This window comes from Lithobates pipiens, unplaced genomic scaffold (genome assembly GCF_037356315.1).
Source record: "Lithobates pipiens isolate NorthernLeopardFrog02 unplaced genomic scaffold, aLitPip1_a1.2 Scaffold_30, whole genome shotgun sequence".
Taxonomy (NCBI): Eukaryota; Metazoa; Chordata; class Amphibia; order Anura; family Ranidae; genus Lithobates; species Lithobates pipiens.
In genome coordinates, this window is record NW_027507791.1 from 47584677 (window position 1) to 47608775 (window position 24099).

Sequence of the window (24099 nt, forward strand, 5' to 3'; positions counted from 1 at the left end):
TTATTAAAGAGGACCCGTCCTAAAAGTAATGTGCCGATGTCCAATGTATGACCACCAGCTGAGAAGGACCGTCCTCTGGTTATTAAAGAGGTCCCGTCCTAAATGTAACGTGCCGATGTCCAATGTATGACCACCCTCTGGTTATTAAAGAGGACCCGTCCTAAATGTAACGTGCTGATGTCCAATGTATGACCACAAAAACTTAGAAGGACCGTCCTCTGGTTATTAAAGAGGACCCGTCCTAAATGTAACGTGCCGATGTCCAATGTAGGACCACAAAAACTTAGAAGGACCGTCCTCTGGTTATTAAAGAGGACCCGTCCTAAATGTAATGTGCCGATGTTCAATGTATGACCGCCAGCTGAGAAGGACCACCCTCTGGTTATTAAAGAGGACCCGTCATAAACGTAACATGCCGATGTCCAATGTATGACCACAAGCTGAGAAGGACCGTCCTCTGGTTATTAAAGAGGTCCCGTCCTAAATGTAATGTGCCGATGTCCAATGTATGACCACCCTCTGGTTATTAAAGAGGACCCGTCCTAAATATAACGCGCCGATGTCCAATGTATGACCACAAAAACTTAGACGGACCGTCCTCTGGTTATTAAAGAGGACCTGTCCTAAATGTAACGTGCCGATGTCCAATGTATGACCACAAAAACTTAGAAGGACCGTCCTCTGGTTATTAAAGAGGACCTGTCCTAAATGTAACGTGCTGATGTTCAATGTATGACCGCCAGCTGAGAAGGACCACCCTCTGGTTATTAAAGAGGACCCGTCCTAAACGTAACATGTCGATGTCCAATGTATGACCACCAGCTGAGAAGGACCGTCCTCTGGTTATTAAAGAGGTCCCGTCCTAAACGTAACATGCCGATGTCCAATGTATGACCACAAGCTGAGAAGGACCGTCCTCTGGTTATTAAAGAGGTCCCGTCCTAAACGTAACATGCCGATGTCCAATGTATGACCACAAGCTGAGAAGGACCGTCCTCTGGTTATTAACGAGGTGTCGTCCTAAATGTAATGTGCCGATGTCCAATGTATGACCACCCTCTGGTTATTAAAGAGGACCCGTCCTAAATGTAATGTGCCGATGTCCAATGTATGACCACAAAAACTTAGAAGGACCGTCCTCTGGTTATTAAAGAGGACCTGTCCTAAATGTAACGTGCCGATGTCCAATGTATGACCACAAAAACTTAGAAGGACCGTCCTCTGGTTATTAAAGAGGACCCGTCCTAAATGTAACGTGCCGATGTCCAATGTATGACCACCAGCTGAGAAAGACCGTCCTCTGATTATTAAAGAGGACCCGTCCTAAATGTAACGTGCCGATGTCCAATGTATGACCACCAGCTGAGAAGGACCGTCCTCTGGTTATTAAAGAGGACCTGTCATAAACGTAACGCGCCAATGTTCAATGTATGACCGCCAGCTGAGAAGGACCGTCCTCTGGTTATTAAAGAGGACCCGTCCTAAACGTAACGCGCCGATGTCCAATGTATGACCACCAGCTGAGAAGGACCGTCCTCTGGTTATTAAAGAGGACCCATCCTAAACGTAACGGGCCAATGTCCAACTATATATCTATATAAAGTAACTCACAAAAGTGGGATTTCCTCTGGATTCTCACATTTCCTTCCACACTCTAAAGATGTGCGGGTAGGTTAATTGGCTGTAAGCGTGCGTGTGTAAAATGTGCACATGTGAGATTGGGACCTTAGATTGTAAGCTTTTTCAAGGTTAGGGACTGATGTCAATTGAATAGTATGTAAAGTGCTGCAAAAGTTGTTGGCAATATACAGTAGCTCACAAAAGTAAGTACACCCTCACATTTTTGTAAATATTTTATTCTATCTTTTCATGTGACAACACTGAAGAAATGACACTTGTCTACAATGTAAAGTAGTGAGTGTACAGTTTGTATAACAGTGTAAATTTGCCGTCCCCTCAAAATAACTCAACACACAGCCATTGTGTCTAAACCGCTGGCAACAAAAGTGAGGACACCCCTAAGTGAAAATGTCCAAATTGGGCCCAATTAGCCATTTTCCCTCCCCGGTGTCATGTGACTCGTTAGTGTTACAAGGTCTCAGGTGCGAATGGGGAGCAGGTGTGTTAAATTTGGTGTTATCACTCTCACTCTCTCATACTGGTCACTGGAAGTTCAACATGGCACCTCATGGAAAAGAACTCTCTGAGGATCTGAAAAAAAAGAATTGTTGCTCTACATAAAGATGGCCTAGGCTATAAGGAGTTTGTCAAGACCCTGAAACTGAGCTGCAGCACGGTGGCCAAGACCATACAGCGGTATAACAGGACAGGTTCCACTCAGAACAGGCCTTGCCATGGTCCACCAAAGAAGTTGAGGTCACGTGCTCAGCGTCATATCCAGAGGTTGTCTTTGGGAAATAGACGTATAAGTGCTGCCAGCATTGCTGCAGAGGTTGAAGGGGTGGGGGGGTCAGCCTGTCAGTGCTCAGACCATACGCCACACACTGCATCAAATTAGTCTGCATGGCTGTCATCCCAGAAGGAAGCCTCTTCTAAAGATGATGCAAAAGAAAGCCTGCAAACAGTTTGCTGAAGACAAGCAGACTAAGGACATGGATTACTGGAACCATGTCCTGTGGTCTGATGAGACCAAGATAAACGTATTTGGTGTCAGATGGTGACAAGCGTGTGTGGGGGCAACCAGGTGAGGAGGACAAAGACAAGTGTGTCTTGTCTACAGTCAGGCATGGTGGTGGGAGTGTCATGGTCTGGGGCTGCATGAGTGCTGCCGGCACTGGGGGGCTACAGATCATTGAGGGAACCATGAATGCCAACATGTACTGTGACATACTGAAGCAGAGCATGATCCCTCCCTTCAGAGACTGGACCGCAGGGCAGTATTCCAACATGATAAGGACCCAAACACACCTCCAAGATGACCACTGCCTCGCTAAAGAAGCTGAGGGTAAAGGTGATGGACTGGCCAAGCATGTCTCCAGACCTAAACCCTATTGATCATCTGTGGGGCATCCTCAAATGGAAGGTGGAGGAGGGGAAGGTCTCCAACATCCACCAGATCTGTGATGTCATCATGGAGGAGGGGAAGAGGACTCCAGTGACAACCTGTGATGCTCTGGTGACCTCCATGCCCAAGAGGGTTAAGGCAGTGCTGGAAAATAATGGCGGCCACACAAAATATTGACACTTTGTGCCCAATTTGGACATTTTCACTTAGGGGTGTACTCACTTTTGTTGCCAGCGGTTTAGACATTAATGGCTGTGTGTTGAGTTATTTTGAGGGGACGGCAAATTTACACCGTTATACAAGCTGTACACTCACTACTTTACATTGTAGACAAGTGTCATTTCTTCAGTGTTGTCACATGAAAAGATAGAAGAAAAAATTTACAAAAATGTGAGGGGTGCACTCACATTTTTTTATATAAAAATAAATAAAAATTATATATATATATATATCACCTCTAAACTAAAAAAAATTATTATGGACGGCACAGCAGCTTGAAGTGACCGGTGGCCTCAAATCAACCGTAAAATAAAATGAAGACAAAAAAGCCCCCAATAATCGGAACAAAAAATGCAGTAAAGATCTTGACTGCCCAAAGAGCTAGCAATCAGAATTAAAGTACATTATCCTAACTGACCTTAACCCTACTCTATGAAATGTATCCGCTTTTTTCTATGCTCTCCCTTCCGATACACGGACCCCGTGTCCCCCTTCTTATGTAGTGAAAGGTCTGGCAGATCCCACATTTTATAGATTGGTCCCTCTGAGGCTGCTTGGGTAGAATAGGAAATGGAAAGAACCTCTATCGGGCTTGTATTCCATTTTATGGTTGGAGAAAATTCCTTGCTTCCTGTGGTGTCAGGATGACAGGAAGTGGGGGAAATCTCCTTAACGGGGACATATAGCCAACAGAGGTTCTAACCCTTCTCCACTTCATCCAGAACTGGAAAAAATGGCCAGAGTGCTACCAGATATGCCTACGTTTCCTGCTGACCTTCATTACGGGTTCTCTTTAAAAAGGCTTTTAGGAGAAAGAAAGATCACTTTAAAAAATGATTAAGTATCCTGTAAATGACATGTACAGTATATATCACACAGCGTGGTGGTTTCCATAGTTAGTACAGCGTGAGATGGAATCCCCCTTTAAGTGTCACACCTACCCTAAGAAGACCTACCTGAGTCTTTAAACGCCTGTAGAGAGTGGAGGTAATTCTCTGCCGCCGCCTCGTGGTCGCTGAGCTGGCTCAGGGCGTACGCCAGGTTGCCAAAACATTGTCCTTGAGCTCTGCGGTTACCAAGCATGCCTGCGATAAACACAACAACACCGTCTGACCGTGACCATGACCTGATATCCCTCCATAGTAACCTGCCTGCCTACACATAAACCTCAGATAAACAATCAGAAATACCAACCAATCAGATGCAACCTGGCATGAAACCAATGGAACAATGAAAGGTAAATTCTGATTGCTGGCTTTGGATTGGTGCATTTGCATTCTGAAATAAGTCTCATGTTTATGGAGAATGCATGTCAGCTATTGGGGATACTTTGGTGACCTCTAGTGGACATTTTTCATATTTACATGTACCGCATTATTTAATACTTTTGAAACAAACACCAAACTTCTATACTTATTATTGTATCTATAGGCAATCTTAATAATAATAATGATGATGATAATAATATGAATAATAATATGAATAATTATGATGATGACGATGATAATAATAATGTTATTAATAATAATAATGATAATAATGATAATGATGATGATGATAATGATGATGATAACAATAATGTTATTAATAATAATAATAATGATGATGATAATATTATTATTATTATTATTATTATTATTATTATTATTAATAATAATAAAAATAATAATAATAATAATAATAATGATGATAATAATATGATTATTATTATTAATAATAATAATGATAATATTATTATTATTATTATTATTATTATTATTAATAATAATAATAATAATGATGATGATGATGATATTATTATTGTTGTTGTTAATTAATATAATTATTATTTTTGATATTAATATCATAAATGAGTAATATATATTTTTATAATAATACCGGTATATTATAATATTTTGGTGACAATTCTAGATTTTTGGATTTCTCCTCACGTCCTTTCTCATATGGTCAGAAGCCAGTCACAGAGAGGGTGACAGACAGCAATAAAAACCCGACAGAGGCTAGCTTTTCCGCACCCCATCCAAAAACAAATCAAAAGTTTAATATAATAATAATAATAATAATTATTATTTATCTTTTCTTCTTCTTAATAATAATAATATTTCACCTTTTTTTCATTTTTTTACAAGCAAATACCGCCACTTTCCCAGTTCCGGTTTGTATTGATATATGTGTGATGGCCTCAGACTGCTTTTCACTCCACAAGCCACACCAACTGACGCATTTCACCCCACCTATCAAGGCTTCATCGTGGACATCTATGCAGAGCAGGCTGAGGCCACCACACACACACACACACATACCAATAAAGACTTGACCAGAAGAGCGGCGGTATTTGCTTGTAAGAATTACATTACTGGATAGTGGCATTTCACGCCAGCACCCCATTCCTGAGACCAACGGAAAAACATATAGTATATCCCTTTTTCCTTTGCTTTGAGCAGCACTACAACTACAAGCGGGTCCCCTTTTTATCATTTATTACAATATTATTATTATAATAATAAGATAATATTAATTAAAATAAATAATTATTTTGTTAATATTTTTCAATATTAACTACATGATTAAATCATGATAATAGGATATTATATTTAATATAAAAAATTAGTAATATATATAGTATTACAATAATATATTATTTTTATATTAATGTCAAACTTTTGTTTTATCAGCAATCTTAGGAATATAATCATCATCATCATTTCAGTGTTTAAAAAATCTATAATAATATATGAATTCATATTAATTATATTAATATATAATATTACCATAATATATTATTATATATTATTAGAATAGTACATTATTTTTCAATAACAATTTAAATCTTTTGTTGTTTTAGGCAATTGCTAGGAAAATAATAATAACAATATATAAATTATAAATATAATACTATAACTGCTGTATATATATGTGTGTGTATGTGTGTATGTGTGTGTATATATATATATATATATATATATATATATATATATATATATACACACACAGTGCCTTGCGAAAGTATTCAGCCCCCTTGAACTTTTCAACCTTTTGCCACATTTCAGGCTTCAAACATAAAGATATAAAATTTAAATTTTTTGTGAAGAATCACCAACAAGTGGGACACAATTGTGAAGTGGAACGAAATCTATTGGATATTTTAAACTTTTTTAGCAAATAAAAAACTGAAAAGTGGTGCGTGCAAAATTATTCGGCCCCTTTACTTTCAGTGCAGCAAACTCAATCCAAAAGTTCAGCGAGGATCTCTGAATGATCCAATGTTGTCCTAAATGACTGATGGTGATAAATAGAATCCACCTGTGTGTAATCAAGTCTCTGTATAAATGCACCTGCTCTGTGATAGTCTCAGGGTTCTGTTGAAAGCGCAGAGAGCATCACGAAGACCAAGGTACACACCAGGCAGGTCCGTAATACTGTTGTGGAGAAGCTTAAAGCCGGATTTGGATACAAAAAGATTTCCCAAGCTTTAAACATCCCAAGGAGCACTGTGCAAGCGATCATTTTGAAATGGAAGGAGTATCAGACCACTGCAAATCTACCAAGACCTGGCCGTCCCTCTAAACTTTCAGCTCAGACAAGGAGAAGACTGATCAGAGATGCAGCCAAGAGGCCCATGATCACTCTGGATGAACTGCAGAGAACTACAGCTGAGGTGGGAGAGTCTGTCCATAGGACAACAATCAGTCGTACACTGCACAAATCTGGCCTTTATGGAAGAGTGGCAAGAAGAAAGCCATTTCTCAAAGATATCCATAAAAAGTCTCATCTAAAGTTTGCCACAAGCCACCTGGGAGACACACCAAACATGTGGAAGAAGGTGCTCTGGTCAGATGAAACCAAAATCAAACTTTTTGCCCACAATGCAAAACGATATGTTTGGCGTAAAAGCAACACAGCTCATCACCCTCAACACACCATCCCCACTGTCATACATGGTGGTGGCAGCATCATGATTTGGGCCTGCTTTTCTTCAGCAGGGACAGGGAAGATGGTTAAAATTGAGGGGAAGATGGATGCAGCCAAATACAGGACATGTTGGAGTCTGCAAAAGACCTGAAACTGGGACGGAGATTTATCTTCCAACAAGACAATGATCCCAAACATACAGCAAAATCTACAAAGGAATGGTTCACAAATAAACGTATCCAGGTGTTAGAATGGCCAAGTCAAAGTCCAGACCTGAATGCAATCGAGAATCTGTGGAAAGAGCTGAAAACTGCTGTTCACAAACGCTCTCCATCCAACCTCACTGAGCTCGAGCTGTTTTGCAAGGAAGAATGGGCAAGAATTTCAGTCTCTCGACGTGCAAAACTGATAGAGACATACCCCAAGCAACTTGCAGCTGTAATCGTAGCAAAAGGTGGCTCTACAAAGTATTAACGCAAGGGGGCCGAATAATTTTGCACGCCCCACTTTTCATTTTTTTATTAGTTAAAAAAGTTTCAAAAATCCAATAGATTTCATTCCACTTCACAATTGTGTCCCACTTGTTGGTGATTCTTCACAAAAAATAAATTTTTTATATCTTTATGTTTGAAGCCTGAAATGTGGCAAAAGCGTGAAAAGTTCAAGGGGGCCGAATACTTTCGCAAGGCACTGTATATATGTATATATATATATATATATATATATATATATATATATATATATATATATATATATATATATATATATATATATATATATAAAAAAGAAGGAAGGAAGTTCCCCTTTTTAGATTTCCTCTAACTTCCTGTTGCCTCTCAGGGACAGAAAATAAGGGGAAATGTTCTTGGTACACAGAACAGGATTAACACACCACAAATTAATGCATAAGCCTTTATGAGCCCTTATAAACAGCCCACTTTTTGTTTGTGGGTCAGGTGGGTCCATCATTACTAGAGTGTATCGTACTGTGTAGTGATGCTGCCCTCCTGTGGTAGTCCAATCCTTCCTCGAACTGTTCCAGGGTGTTGTACGCGGCCCCCAGGTTCTGCAACACCACCGCCTCCTTGTTTCCGTCCATGTCATCCTCCTGGCAGAACGGCAAGGCCTTCTGGAAACACTCCACCGCCAAGGAGAAGACCTTCAGCTGGGCATAGCTCAGGCCAATGTCATTGTACAACTTGCCTGGAAAAGAAGAAGGACTTGGGTTAAAGAAGGACTTCCAATTCGACTTCCAAGCATCCAAAAAGGGTCATATACACCCATTGGCCACGTTATTGGGTACACATGTTCCTTACGGCCAATTTGGCGAAGAACGAACCACGTGGCTACAACCCAATACAGATAAGGTCAGGCGTTTTAGTTGCACAAGCAAATATTACGTTGGTGAAGATGTGGGATCTCAGAGGGTTTGCTGGTAAAAAATTAAGGTCGGTGTTGGACATTGTGGTTGAAGATTCTCAAAAACTACGGGACTGTTGGGGGTTTCATAGCCTGCAGTTGCTGGAATGTGTAGATAATGGCGTGAAAAAGGAAAAAGCTTCAGCAAGCATCAGAGCTTGTTCAAGTAGACAGGAAGTCCACAAGTACTCCAATAGCCTCTCTTTACAGCTGTGCTGTGCTAAAGGTCCATCGCTAAACACACAAGGGATTCAACTTTAAAAAGGACGGTGTACAGCAGTGGTCTCCAAACTGCGGCCCTCAGGCCAAATGTGGCCCTTAGCTTGCCTTTTTTTTGGCCCTTGGGGCAGCATTTCATCCACTGATACCAATGATGGGGCACCATTTCTCCCACTGGCACCAATAATGAGGCACATCTTCTTCCACTGACACCAATGATGGGGCACTGTTAATCCCACTGACACCAACAATGGGGCACTGTTATTCCCACTGACACCAACAATGGGGCACTATGCTTCCAGTGACACCAATGAGGGGGCGCCATTTCACCCACTGACACCAATGATGGGACACTATTTCTCCCACTGACATCAACGATGGGGCACTATTTCTCTCTCTGATACCAACAATGGGGCTCTATTTTCCCTCTGATGCCAGAAATAGGGCACTAGTCTTCCCTCTGACACCAATGATAGGGCACTTCTTCTCCCTCTAACATCAACAATGGAGCACTATTTTACATCTGACACCAACAATGGGGCACTATTCCTCCCTCTGATACCATTAATGGGGCACTATTCACCTCATTGACAACAGTAATGAGGCACTATTCTTCCACTGACACCAACAATGGGGGACTATTCTCAATGACACCAATATTGAGGCACTATTCTCCCACTGATACCAACAATGGGGCATTATTCCTGCCACTGATAGCAAAGATGGGGCATTATTCCTCCCACTGATACCAAAGATGGGGCGCTATTCCTCCCTCTAACACCAACAATGGGGCGCTATTCCTCCCTCTGACACCAACAATGGGGCACAATTCTCCTTATTGACACCAATAATGGGGCACTATTCTCCCACTGACACCAACAATGGGGCTCTCCCACTGACACCAACGATGGGGCAATATTCCTCCCTCTGACACCAACCAACTCAATGACACCAATATTGAGGTACTATTCTCCCACTGATAGCAAAGATGGGGCCTTATTCCTCCCACTGATACCAAAGATGGGGCATTATTCCTCCCACTGATACCAAAGATGGGGCATTATTCCTCCCACTGATACCAAAGATGGGGCATTATTCCTCCCACTGATACCAAAGATGGGGCATTATTCCTCCCACTGATACCAAAGATGGGGCATTATTCCTCCCACTGATACCAAAGATGGGGCATTATTCCTCCCACTGATACCAAAGATGGGGCGTTATTCCACCCACTGATACCAATGATGGAGCACTATTTCTCTCACTGATACCAATGATCGGGTATTATTCCTCCCACTGACACCAATGATGGTGCACTATTCTTCCATTTGACACCTATGATGGGGCACTGTTTTTCTCTAACACTAAAATTGAGGCGCTATTCCTCCCTCTGACACTAACAATGGGGCACAATTCTCCTTATTGACACCAATAATGGGGCATTATTCTCCCAATGACACCAACGATGGGGCTCTCCCAATGACACCAACGATGGGGCACTATTCCTCCCTCTGACACCAACCATGGGGCACTAGTCCTCCCCTTAATAACAAACATGGTGCATTGTGCATTGTTTACCAGTGATGCCAGGATGTTTTCTACTTCCAATGGCCACCCTCCGGCCCCCCTAAAGCCTGAAGGACATAAACTGGCCCTTTGTTTAGAAAATTTGAAGACCTCTGATCTACAGCATCAGAAGGCTGGGTCAGCAAAAACATTATCGTGATAAGTTTTTATTTTGGCTGCAACGTATAGATTGATGGTCAAAATTTGGAGAACACAGTTTGAAGGCTTTGGGATGAGGTGGAACAGGAGGTTGGTGGTGATTTAGGGCTGCTAATGTAGCACGCTTTTGACCTCAGTTTGAGATGTTTTAAGACTATTCAAATATAATTTCAGGTACATTTGACCCGCAGTTGGCCTCCTTCTTACCTGCAGTTGACCTGTTTCAAGCTACTTTTGCATTCCTATAGGCTTGTATTGGGAGAGAAGAGGCTCTCATGCCAACCAAAGCTCCTTGATAGTGGCCCTAAGTCTTGCCATCAATAAGCTGGACATGAAGGATATTTTGACTCCCATAGGCCACTGCCAATTATGATGTATATGATGTTCTGGTTTAGAACTTATCCTATGGAAAAACCTAATACAAATTTACACTTAATCTTAATCCCCAAGCCTAACCCTTGACCTCAACTAACCATAGCCTTCAACACGCTGCCCAGCGCTGGATCTACGGAGAACAGCTGACAGTAGTGATGTGGATAAAAGTAGTAAATGCGGATGTACTTTTATATAGGATGACGTATGAGGCCAGGGGTGCCCCCAAAAAATTCAGTAAGGTATGGTTTAGATGGGGGGGACTCCAAGAGCACACTGGAGGAAGAAGGGGCCTAGAGTTGCGGCTATACCTAGGAGCGTAATCCCCATAGGCAGAGTTCCACCAGAGGGTGGGGGTATGAGCGCAATGCACTGACACAAGAATATTGAAGTTAGAAGAACGTAGGGTACGTAAAGTTCTATCCCATTGCCCAAGGTTTCTAAAATAAATGTTGAAACCTCTAGGGGGGGGGGGGGGGGGTTCTAACAGAATAGGGAGGGTCGTTTACCTCCCTCTCCTACAGGGAAAGTTTGGGGGGTTTGTTGAACTGTTTGTTCTCTACTATTAAAACATAAAAATAAAACAAAGGAAAAATAAAAGCAACTATACTGAGTTACAGGGTAGGGTTGGAGGTTCAAGACGTTGTGGTCATAGACTGCTGATGGTTACACTATTGTCTGGATCATTGTGGAATTCTTTGTTGCCTATACATGATGTAATACCTACCTGATGTCTTGTATGTTTAATTTTGAGTATGCTAAATAAAATATTTTTTTGAAGAACCATAGCCATCAACAAAACTCCTAAGTCTCAGCCTAAAACCTAACCCTAAGGGCCGGTTCACACAGCGATGCGCGGCGAGGCGTCTCCGACTTGCCTCGCCGCGACCTGCACGGACCTCAGCGGCGACTTGCAGAGGACTTCTGCATAGAAGTCAATGCAAGTCGCCCCCGAAGTCGCCCCGAAGTAGTACAGGAACCTTTTTTCTGAGTCGGAGCGACTCGAGTCGCTCCTCTCAGAACGGTTCCATAGCACTGAATGGGGGCGACTTGCGGGAGCGAGGCGAGGCGAGCCGTGTCGCCTCGCCTCGCGTCGCAGTGTGAACCCGGCCCTAACCCTTCAATCTCAACACACCTGACTATAGAACTCTACCAAACCCCCTCACTTCAAATTCTAACCTTAAATCAGGGGTCAGCAACCTTTTCCACATTAAGGGGTCTATTCTATATAGGTTTTCATACACGATTCCCACAGATTTATCCAATTTTTCTAATTGGATTCAATCTTGGGACAAAGATGTGTGAAAACCTTTAGAAATAGACCCCGGGGTGTTAATCAGCATTGGTCAACCAATCTTCTAGTAAAACACAGGGCACTGTAGACCTAAGATCAGCCCCAAGTCCTGGACCTTCAGACCTAAGATCAATCCCAGTTCCTGGACATTCAGACCTAAGATTAGTCCCAGTTCCTAGACCTTCATACCTAAGATTAGTCCCAGTTCCTGGACGTTCAGACCTAAGATCAGTCCCAGTTCCTAGACCTTCATACCTAAGATTAGTCCCAGTTCCTGGACGTTCAGACCTAAGATCAGTCCCAGTTCCTAGACCTTCAGACCTAAGATCAGTCCCAGTTCCTAGACCTTCAGACTTAAGAACAGTCCCAGTTCCTGGACGTTCAGACCTAAGAACAGTCCCAGTTGCTGGACGTTCAGACCTAAGATCAGTCCCAGTTCCTGGACCTTCAGACCTAAGATCAGTCCCAGTTCCTGGACGTTCAGACCTAAGAACAGTCCCAGTTCCTGGACCTTCAGACCTAAGAACAGTCCCAGTTTCTGGACGTTCAGACCTAAGAACAGTCCCAGTTCCTGGACCTTCAGACCTAAGAACAGTCCCAGTTCCTGGACGTTCAGACCTTAGAACAGTCCCAGTTCCTGGACCTTCAGACCTAAGATCAGTCCCAGTTCCTAGACCTTCAGACCTAAGATCAGTCCCAGTTTCTGGACATCAACAAAACTCCTAAATCTCAGCCTAAAACCTAACCCTAACCCTTCAATCTCAACACACCTGACTATAGACTTCAACCAAACCCCCTCACTTCAAGTTCTAACCTTAAATCAGGGGTCAGCAACCTTTTCCACATTAAGGGGTCTATTCTATATAGGTTTTCATACAAAATTCCCACAGATTTATCCAATTTTTCTAATTGGATTCAATCTTTGGACAAGGATGTGTGAAAACCTTTATAAATAGACCCTGGGGTGTCAATCAGCATTGGTCAACCAATCTTCTAGTAAACAACAGGGCACTGTAGACCTAAGATCAGCCCCAAGTCCTAGACCTTCAGACCTAAGAACAGTCCCCGTTCCTGGACCTTCAGACCTAAGAACAGTCCCAGTTCCTGGACCTTCAGACCTAAGATCAATCCCAGTTCCTGGACATTCAGACCGAAGATTAGTCCCAGTTCCTGGACCTTCAGACCTAAGATCAGTCCCAGTTCCTAGACCTTCAGACCTAAGATTACTCCCAGTTCCTGGACCGTCAGACCTAAGAACAGTCCCAGTTCCTAGACCTTCAGACCTAAGATTAGTCCCAGTTCCTAGACCTTCATACCTAAGATTAGTCCCAGTTGCTGGACCTTCATACCTAAGATGAGTCCCAGTTCCTAGACCTTCAGACCTAAGATTAGTCCCAGTTCCTGGATATTCAGACCTAAGAACAGTCCCAGTTCCTGGTCTTTCAGACCTAAGATCAGTCCTAGTTCCTAGAACTTCAGACCTAAGATCAGTCCCAGTTTCTGGATCTTCAGCCTATAATCAGTCCCAGTTCCTGGACCTTCAGACCTACTGTAAGATCAGTCCTAGTTCCTGGACCTTCATACCTTGGGTCACCTCCAATTCCTTCACTATCAGAACCGCATGAGTATTAAATTCATACCTGCGGCAGATGGTGGGCTTCTTCACATAATGACATCTGCAGCTGTAGCAGGCTTATGCTGGTAGTGGGAGGAGAGCCAGCACTCAAACATCAGGAACACCAAGCAGTCCTCTTTAAATCATCACTGAGGAGGACAGGCCGTTGGTGAAGGGGGCCAGGCTAGGCTTTGTGTATAGCAGTCTAGTGAGCTGTCCATTACAGGCTATGGCTGTATTTGTAGGAAGAAAGGGATGGAGGATCCTCCAGTGGGCCAGTCCCAGCCTGATCATGATGATCTACCAAGGGATACTGCAAATGACACTGAGTGCCAGCCATGGCACATGTGCCTTAGGTTGCCTATCCCTCCCCTAAATTTTATTTCTAAATCAGGGTCTCCAAACTTTCTAAACAAGGGGACAGTTTATTGTCCTTCCGATTATAGGGAGACCGGGCTGTGGACAGTGGGAGTTGATAATGCCTCAGCACCCCTTGTGGTTAGGTGGAGGAGGAATAGTTATCAATCATTGGTGTCAGTGGGAGGAATAGTGCCCCATCACTGGTGTCAGTGGGAGGAATAGTGCCCCATTGCTGATGTCAGTGTGAGGAATAGTGTCCCATCATTGGTGTCAGTGGAAGAAATAGTGTCCCATCATTGGTGTCAGAGGGAGCAAAAGGGCCCCATTGTTGGTGTCAGTGGGAGGAATAGTGCCCCATCATTGGTGTCAGTGGGAGAAATAGTGTCCCATCATTGGTGTCAGAGGGAGCAAAAGGGCCCCATTGTTGGTGTCAGTGGGAGGAATAGTGCCCAATCATTGGTATCAGTGGGGGGGGGGGGGGGGGGGAATAGTGCCCTATTGTTGGTATCAGTGGGAGAATAGTGCCTCATTATTGGTGTCAATGAGAATAGTGCCCCATCGTTGGAGTCAGTGTGAAAATATTGCCCCATCATTGGAGTCCATGGGAGGAATAGTGTCCCATAGTGATGGACGAACTTCCGACGGGACGTTTCGCGAACGCGAAATGCGAACGGACCCAAACGTTCGCGAAACCGAACGTTCGCCGCGGGCCCCATTGACTTCAATGGGAGGCGAACTTTGCAAACCTTCATGTCGAATTTGCGGCCACGTGGTAATTATTAGGGGGTAAAACGTAGTCCCACCATCTGGACAATGACATAATACATGTATGAGGTGAATTTGGGATCGATAACTACAAGCATTTTTATTTTATTTGGGAAATTGTTCTAACAATTCAGGACTATGGAGCTAATGAAGGCAATGGAGGAGAGGGAAGGTCAGGGACCAGGGTAGGCAAAGAAGAGGGTGCAGGAGATGATCACCAGCAGCGTGACATACCGGAATGACACATGCACCGTGATAGAGGCATCTGACAGCAGCACCGTAATACAGAGCACTGACAGCAGCACCGTGACATACAGCGCTGACAGCAGCACCGTGACATACAGCGCTGACAGCAGCACCGTGACATACAGCGCTGACAGCAGCACCGTGACATACAGCGCTGACAGCAGCACCGTGACATACAGCGCTGACAGCAGCACCGTGACATACAGCGCTGACAGCAGCACCGTGACATACAGCGCTGACAGCAGCACCGTGACATACAGCGCTGACAGCAGCACCGTGACATACAGCGCTGACAGCAGCACCGTGACATACAGCGCTGACAGCAGCACCGTGACATACAGCACTGACAGCAGCACCGTAAGCAGCCCCAGGAGGAAGTCAGCACAGCACAGGGATGGTGTGATCCCCTCATAATAAGAACCCCCAGGAGGAAGTCAGCACAGCACAGGGATAGTGTGATCCCTTCATAATAAGAACCCCCAGGAGGAAGTCAGCACAGCACAGGGATATCATAAGCAGCCCCAGTAGAAATATGACACCGCTCAACCTCTTCAAAGAGGAGGGTAGGGGCATATAGTACGGTGTGCTTTTTTGGGTCAAGGAAGTGAGCCAAATGAATTAAGAAGGTCTGTGTGCTTGATTAAAAAAATAGTTTATAGACATATACATGGTCTACTGGTCACATGTGTTGAATTCCTCCGAGATCCATGCCTCATTCATTTTTAGAAATGTGAGGTAGTTAACACTGTGGTGAGCTAGGCGAGTACGCTTATCGGTCACAATCCCCCCTGCTGCGCTGAACGTCCTTTCGGACAGGACACTGGATGAGGGGCAAGCCAACAGTTCGATTGCAAATTGGGCAAGCTCTGGCCAGAGGTCAAGCCTGCCCACCCAGTAGTCTAGGGGTTCATCACTCCTCAGAGCGTCCACATCGGCCGTTAACCCAATGTAGTCGGACACCTGACGGTCTAGGCGTTCCCTGATGCTGGATCCGGATGACACCTGTCGATGGGTCGGCTGAAAGAATGACCTCATATCCGAAGTCACCAACACATCTTCAAACCGGCCTCTTCTTGCAGGCGCTGTTGGATTGGTACCCGCAAATCCTTCTCTGGGAGTGGGAATTGCTCCTCTGCCAGCGCACGCAAAAGCAGAATGCAGCATTTCTCGAAGCAAGGCCTGGAAGTGCTGCATTCTGACAGCCCTCTGCGACGGCGGTAACATTTCCGCCATTTTGTGTTTGTACCGGGGGTCTAAGTACGTTGCCACCCAGTACTGGTCCTTGACCCTCATGCTTTTTATACGGGGGTCCCTATTAAAACACTGGAGCATGAAGGCCCCCATTTGCACTAAAGTGGAAGCGGTGTGGTGGCCTGGCTCCTGCTCATCATCCAGGATAATGTCGTCCTCTTCATTCTCCTCTCCCCATCCTCGCACAACAGGGATCCCAGAAAGGTTTAAAGCATGCTCTTCTTGCTCCTGCTCATCCGCCCCGGCACCATCCTCCTCTGACTCCTCATCAGACTCCTGTTGTTGACTTGTCTCAGATAGAGTAGCCCCCCCTGGGAATTCATCCAGCATTGCGACTTCCTCATCTTCCCGCTCCTGCTCCTCCACAGCCTGATCAATGACACGACGCAATGCACGCTCCAGAAAGAAGGCATAAGGTACCATGTCACTGATGGCGCCATGGCTGCGACTGACCAGTTTGGTGATCTCCTCAAATGGCCGCAGAAGTCTGCATGTGTCGCGCATGAGCAGCCACTGGCGCGGTGAAAAAAAACCCAGCTCCCCAGAACCGTTTCTTTCGCAGAGTTCATACAGGTAGACGTTAACTGCACGTTTCTGCTGGAGCAGCCTATCAAGCATATAGAAGGTTGAGTTCCATCGCGTCGGGCAATCGCAAATAAGACGTCTGACCGGCAGATGGTGTCGCCGCTGAATGTCAGCAAGGCGAGCCATGGCCGTGTAAGATCTTCTGAAATGGGCCGAGATTTTCCTTGCCTGCCGCAAGATGTCCTGGACCCCAGGGTATTTGACAAGGAATCGCTGCACGACCAAGTTTAAGACGTGTGCCATGCACGGCACGTGCGTGATTTTGCCCTGTTTCAATGCGCTAAGCAGATTGGCACCGTTGTCACACACCACTTTACCAACTGTCAAATTGAGCGGTGTTAGCCACTCATCTGCCTGTGAACGCAAAGCTGAAAGGAGTGCCGGGCCAGTGTGGCTCTTTGCTTCCAGGCACAACAGACGCAGCACGGCATGGCAACGTCTCACCTGGCATGTGGAATAGGTTCTGGGGAGCTTGGGCGGTGCAGTGGAAGAGACGCTAGCAGCGGAAAAGGAGGAGGCAGCTGAGGAGGAGAGGGAGGAGGATGGAGTAGGAGGAGGAGAAGAAGAGTCAGGCCTGCATGCAATCCGTGGCGGTAAAACCAAATCTACACGGGTGCCACGGGTTACATGCTTGACGGCCGTCAGAAGGTTCACCCAGTGGGCAGTAAAACTGATATACCTTCCCTGCCCGTGTTTGCTAGACCACGTGTCTGTGGTCAGATGTATCTTGGCACCGACACTGTGTGCCAGAGATACATTCACTTGCCGCTGAACATGGCCATATAGCTCTGGGATGCCCTTCTCTGAGAAATACTTCCTTCCTGGGACCTTCCATTGTGGTGTTCCAATGGCCACAAATTTGCGAAAGGCCTCCGAGTCCACCAGTTTATATGGCAGTAGTTGGCGGGCTATGAGTTCTGACAAGCCAGCCGCCAACCGTTGGGCAAGAGGGTTATCCGGCATCATCATTTTTTTACGCTCAAACATTAGGCCCACGGAAGCCTGCCTTTTTGCAGAAAAATGTGAGCTTGGCGTGATGGAAGGTGGAGTGGAGGACAATTGTGAGGAGAGAGGAGAAGGAGAAGTAGAAGACGAGGCTGGACGGTGAGAGCCTGCAGTGTGGCTTTGTGTGTTCCGTTGCTCCCACTGGGCTCGGTGATGGCTGCTCATGTGCCTTCTTAAGGCGGTCGTCCCTAGGTGAGTATTGGGCTTACCGCGACTAACGCGTTGACTGCAAAGATTGCAGATGGCAACGCTATTGTCAGCAGCGGACACGTTAAAAAAAGCCCACACTGCGGAGCCATGTGCCGGTGTCCTGGGAGCGCCAGATGTGACCGTACATGGTCGATGACTCGCTCCTGATACATTTGCAGTCTGCTTTGTCCCTGCTGTGCAATGTAAGTCATTGCTGCTTCTCCTCCCTATCTGCTGGTCCATATCTCCCTCTGAACTCCCCTCCTCTTCCTCTCTTGTGGGCACCCACGTGACATCACTAGACACGTCATCATCAACGTCACCTTCCCCACCGCTATAAGTAGAGATCTCGGAGTAGGCAGCAACACCGGGGACCAACCTCCTCCTTGGGCTGATCTGGGTACTGGCGTCAGACTGCTGAGTAGCGCTTGTTGCTACCTCCTCTTCCTGATCCAATACCAAGAGTGGCTGCGCATCAGAAATGTCCTCTTGATATGGATCGGAAAATAATTCCAGTGACTCAAGCGGAAGGTATGTGGTGGTGGTGGTGGTGGTCGTGTTGTTGGTGGTAGTGTCTTTGGGGGTGCACATAGCAGAGAGTGAAGAAGAGGGTGCAGATCGAGAGGATGAGGAGGGTGCAGAAGAGTAAGGCTGAGCGAGCCACTCAACCAAGTCTGGTGCATCCTTTAAAGTAATTGAACGCACCTTCTGCAACTTCCCACTTTGGCTCAAGCCTGTTGCTCCTGCCCTACCCCTACCACCCCTGCGGAAGGGCCTGCCTCTTCCTCTGCATGTCATTTTTTAAATGACCCTGTGACAAAACTCTTAGTCCCTATACCGCTGAAGGACTGCTGCAGTATAGGTGAGCGGTCAGCAGTGGTGCACGTCAACCCTATCTATTGTGGACCTATAGCGGTCCTTACAGAACAGCAGACTGTACCGCACTCAAGCCTATGTACCGTAGCACCCTATACCAAGTTACCAGTCCTTATAAGAACTTTTGTGGACCAAGCAGGTTGTGTATTAGTGTTTAGCAGACTGTACGTCAGTCCCTATACCGCTGAAGGACTGCTGCAGTATAGGGCAGCGGTCAGCAGTGGTGCACGTCAACCCTATCTATTGTGGACCGATAGCGGTCCTTACAGAACAGCAGACTGTACCGCACTCAAGCCTATGTACCGTAGCACCCTATACCAAGTTACCAGTCCTTATAAGAACTTTTGTGGAACAAGCAGGTTGTGTGTTAGTGATTAGCAGACTGTACGTCAGTCCCTATACCGCTGAAGGACTGCTGCAGTATAGGTGAGCGGTCAGCAGTGGTGCACGTCAACCCTATCTATTGTGGACCGATAGCGGTCCTTACAGAACAGCAGACTGTACCGCACTCAAGCCTATGTACCGTAGCACCCTATACCAAGTTACCAGTCCTTATAAGAACTTTTGTGGAACAAGCAGGTTGTGTGTTAGTGATTAGCAGACTGTACGTCAGTCCCTATACCGCTGAAGGACTGCTGCAGTATAGGTGAGCGGTCAGCAGTGGTGCACGTCAACCCTATCTATTGTGGACCGATAGCGGTCCTTACAGAACAGCAGACTGTACCGCACTCAAGCCTATGTACCGTAGCACCCTATACCAAGTTACCAGTCCTTATAAGAACTTTTGTGGACCAAGCAGGTTGTGTATTAGTGTTTAGCAGACTGTACGTCAGTCCCTATACCGCTGAAGGACTGCTGCAGTATAGGGCAGCGGTCAGCAGTGGTGCACGTCAACCCTATCTATTGTGGACCGATAGCGGTCCTTACAGAACAGCAGACTGTACCGCACTCAAGCCTATGTACCGTAGCACCCTATACCAAGTTACCAGTCCTTATAAGAACTTTTGTGGAACAAGCAGGTTGTGTGTTAGTGATTAGCAGACTGTACGTCAGTCCCTATACCGCTGAAGGACTGCTGCAGTATAGGTGAGCGGTCAGCAGTGGTGCACGTCAACCCTATCTATTGTGGACCGATAGCGGTCCTTACAGAACAGCAGACTGTACCGCACTCAAGCCTATGTACCGTAGCACCCTATACCAAGTTACCAGTCCTTATAAGAACTTTTGTGGACCAAGCAGGTTGTGTATTAGTGTTTAGCAGACTGTACGTCAGTCCCTATACCGCTGAAGGACTGCTGCAGTATAGGGCAGCGGTCAGCAGTGGTGCACGTCAACCCTATCTATTGTGGACCGATAGCGGTCCTTACAGAACAGCAGACTGTACCGCACTCAAGCCTATGTACCGTAGCACCCTATACCAAGTTACCAGTCCTTATAAGAACTTTTGTGGACCAAGCAGGTTGTGTATTAGTGTTTAGCAGACTGTACGTCAGTCCCTATACCGCTGAAGGACTGCTGCAGTATAGGGCAGCGGTCAGCAGTGGTGCACGTCAACCCTATCTATTGTGGACCGATAGCGGTCCTTACAGAACAGCAGACTGTACCGCACTCAAGCCTATGTACCGTAGCACCCTATACCAAGTTACCAGTCCTTATAAGAACTTTTGTGGAACAAGTGAGTTGTGAATGTTTAGCAGACTGCAGCAGAAGGGCAGCAGTCAAGTATAATATCCTTTCTATATTTGGAAGAAAGAATATTATACATGTACAAGCCTATTACTGTACCACTGATACCAGTCCTGAAAAGAACCTTTGTGGAACTAATAATAACAGCAAGTCTTTAAAATTACCCTCACTGCCTGACAACACTGCTTCCTTCCTGTCCCTATACAAATTGGCAAAAAAAGAGAACGATTAGTGGTTACTGGAACAGCTCTTTTGTGGACCTTGATAGTAACAGCTAATGATGATGATGATGATGATGATGATGAAAGACTAATCTGGCTGTCCCTGTAGCATACACCGTCCTTTCCCTTTCTCTAAACTAACAAAAGACACTCAGGCTGCTGCAAGAATCAGCAGCACAGCAAACCTATCAACACCTAACACCTATACCAGTCCTGAAAAGAACTTTTGTGTACCAAATAGCTAGTGGTTTATCTCTCCCTACTCCACACAGGAACCTGTCCCTATCTTAACAGAAGAAAGAATGTAAAATGGCCACCGGATCGGGTGTATTTATAGGTTAGGGGGAATGTACAAGTGTCCATGTGCTGTCATGTCTCAATTGGCTGTCCTGTATCACATGATAAACGTGTCACCAAAGGTTAAAGTTCTTGTATACATTAAACACGTAAGTCCGCCGCGGCGAACGACGGAAAAAGGCGTTCGAACGTGCGGACCGCGAATGTCGGAAATTCGCCGCGAAACGACCGCCGGGCGAACCGTTCGGCCATCACTAGTGTCCCATTGTTGATCTCATTGGGATGAATTGTGCCCCTATCATTATTGTCACTGAGCCCCATTTGTTTGTGTCAGTGGGAGGAATTGTGCCCCATCTTTGGTGTCATTGGAAGGAATTCAGCCCCTTCATTGGTGTCAGTGGGGGGAATTATGTCCCATTGTTGATATCAGTGGATAAAAATAGTGCCCTAAGGGCCGGATAAAAGAAAGCAAAGGTCCAAATCTGGCCCCTGGGCCTCAGCTTGGAGACCACTGTTCTAAACCAAAACCTCAACCTAGCACCTAATCCTACAGTTAGTTGAATTTTGGATAGAGCAGGGATTTTTTTAAACCCCTTGTTAGTTTATTTATTTTATTTTTTTTTTGCTGCCTGTGTCCTGTTGAGGAGAGTCCCTTCACTTCCTGTTCTGTAAACACCACAGGAAGTGAGGAGGAATCTCCTTTTAAAGTGAGAAGACATCTACAGGTATATGCACAGTGATAACAATGGCTTAGCTGAAAAAAACAAGCATTACCAACCAAAAGTGCAAATCAGTGTTTATAAGGTAAATAATGATAATCGTACCCAGCAGATCTTTTCTAGTGATGTGGTCACACACCATACGGGCCTCATTGAGGATCTGGAGGACGTGACCCGAATCATAACACTGGCTTTGGAGCATATTATTAGCCGCCTCGTTGAGAGCCACAGCTGCCACGTCTAGCCTCTGAGCCTCCATGTAAGAGTCTGCAGCTTCCTGGAAGCACTGGGCAGCCCTGGTCAAGTCCTTCATCCCCAAATAGCAGTACCCCATCTTCATGTGGGCATCGCCCTCATTCCCCCGCTGTGAGGGCTTGTACAGGATGATGGCTTTCCTAAAATATTCCAGGGCTTTGGGAAAGTCCAGCAAGGCTTCGTAGGCCGTGCCGAGATTGAAGTAGAGATCCCCCGTGGGCTCCTCTTCTCCATCCTTCGGCTGGGACTTAAGAAGGAACTCCAGTCCTTTTTCTGGTTTGCCGCTTTCCACGTAGACGGCCCCCAGGTTGAAGGCGCAGGCCCTCTGAACCGTCTTCATCTGGGTGCCTAGAGACAGAAGAAAAGCCCTCTTGAAGTTGGTCATGGCCACCTGGAGGTCTCCAGAGGTCAAGGCCTTGTGCCCACATTTGGTCAAGTCCTCTATTTCTGCCCGGGAGCTCAATGGGTCTTCCTCGTTCTTCCCATCTGTCTCCGATGAAGTATTCGTATCGTCTTTCAATTTCTTCTTTTTCTTTTTAACCGTTCGAGGCTCTGGCGGCCCAGAATCCTCTGGGTTTGACTGTTGCTCCGTCTGCAGGTCTCCAGAAGCCATCGCTGTGGTTTGAGAGAGACACTCTGGGGAGAAACAGATTGAAACCAATAAACATCGGAGATCGAACATCGTCACACAGCTCTGGTCCCCCTCTTCCGTGAGTTAGTCTAAATCTAGTCTAAAGTCTAGTCTAGTCTAGTCTAAAGTCTAGTCTAAAGTCTAGTCTAAAGTCTAGTCTAAAGTCTAGTCTAGTCTAGTCCAAAGTCTAGTCTAAAGTCTAGTCTAAAGTCTAGTCTAGTCTAGTCTAAAGTCTAGTCTAAAGTCTAGTCTAGTCTAGTCTAGTCTAAAGTCTAGTCTAAAGTCTAGTCTAGTCTAGTCTAAAGTCTAGTCTAAAGTCTAGTCTAGTCTAGTCCAAAGTCTAGTCTAAAGTCTAGTCTAAAGTCTAGTCTAGTCTAGTCTAAAGTCTAGTCTAAAGTCTAGTCTAGTCTAGTCTAGTCTAAAGTCTAGTCTAAAGTCTAGTCTAGTCTAGTCTAAAGTCTAGTCTAAAGTCTAGTCTAGTCTAGTCTAAAGTCTAAACATCTAAACAACCACATCCTCCATCACCCCCCATTTCTTGTAGGGCTTTTCTCCCCTCTCTGCAATAAAAAAATAAAAAAAGAACACTAAAATAAATAAACTAAACTACCTTAAATAAACCCCTACAAAAAATACACCCGTTAAACAAGAAAAATATATATATATTAAAATAATAATTAATAATAATAAAATAATAACAAGATAATTGAGGCCTGAAGCATAAAAACACAAATAATCCAATATTATTATTCCAATAATAATTAAAAAAATATATAAAATTATTAATATTATTATTAATAATGCAATAATAATAATAAAACATAAAAAAAAAGAGCACTACAATAAATAAGCTAAACGACCTTAAATACATCCCCCCCAAAAACACACCCATTAAATAAGAATTGAGGCCTGAAGCATAAAAACACAAATAATTTAATATTATTATTCCCATAAAAAAAAAGGAATTATTATATTATTGATATTATTATTAATAATGCAATAATAATAATAATAAAAGAACACTACAATAAATAAGCTAAACGACCTTAAATACATCCCCCCAAAAACACACCTGTTAAATAAGAATTGAGGCCTGAAGCATAAAAACACAAATAATTTAATATTATTATTCCCATAAAAAAAAAGGAATTATTAAATTATTGATATTATTATTATAAATCCAATAATAATAATAAAAAAGAACACTACAATAAAT

At 44.7% G+C, this 24099-nt stretch overlaps 1 protein-coding gene across 1 annotated transcript in view; it reads right to left on the reverse strand.

The window, feature by feature from the left end:
• Positions 1 to 24099, reverse strand: part of LOC143942783 (uncharacterized) — a 49132-nt gene that overhangs the window by 20677 nt on the left and 4356 nt on the right. Inside the window, exons 2-4 of the mRNA XM_077464176.1 lie at positions 22106 to 22891; positions 8144 to 8359; positions 4201 to 4329 (exon numbers count right to left, since the gene is read on the reverse strand). Coding sequence (XP_077320302.1) covers positions 4201 to 4329; positions 8144 to 8359; positions 22106 to 22868 — 1108 coding nt within the window. The 5' untranslated portion in view covers positions 22869 to 22891. The remainder of the gene's footprint in view (positions 1 to 4200; positions 4330 to 8143; positions 8360 to 22105; positions 22892 to 24099) is intronic.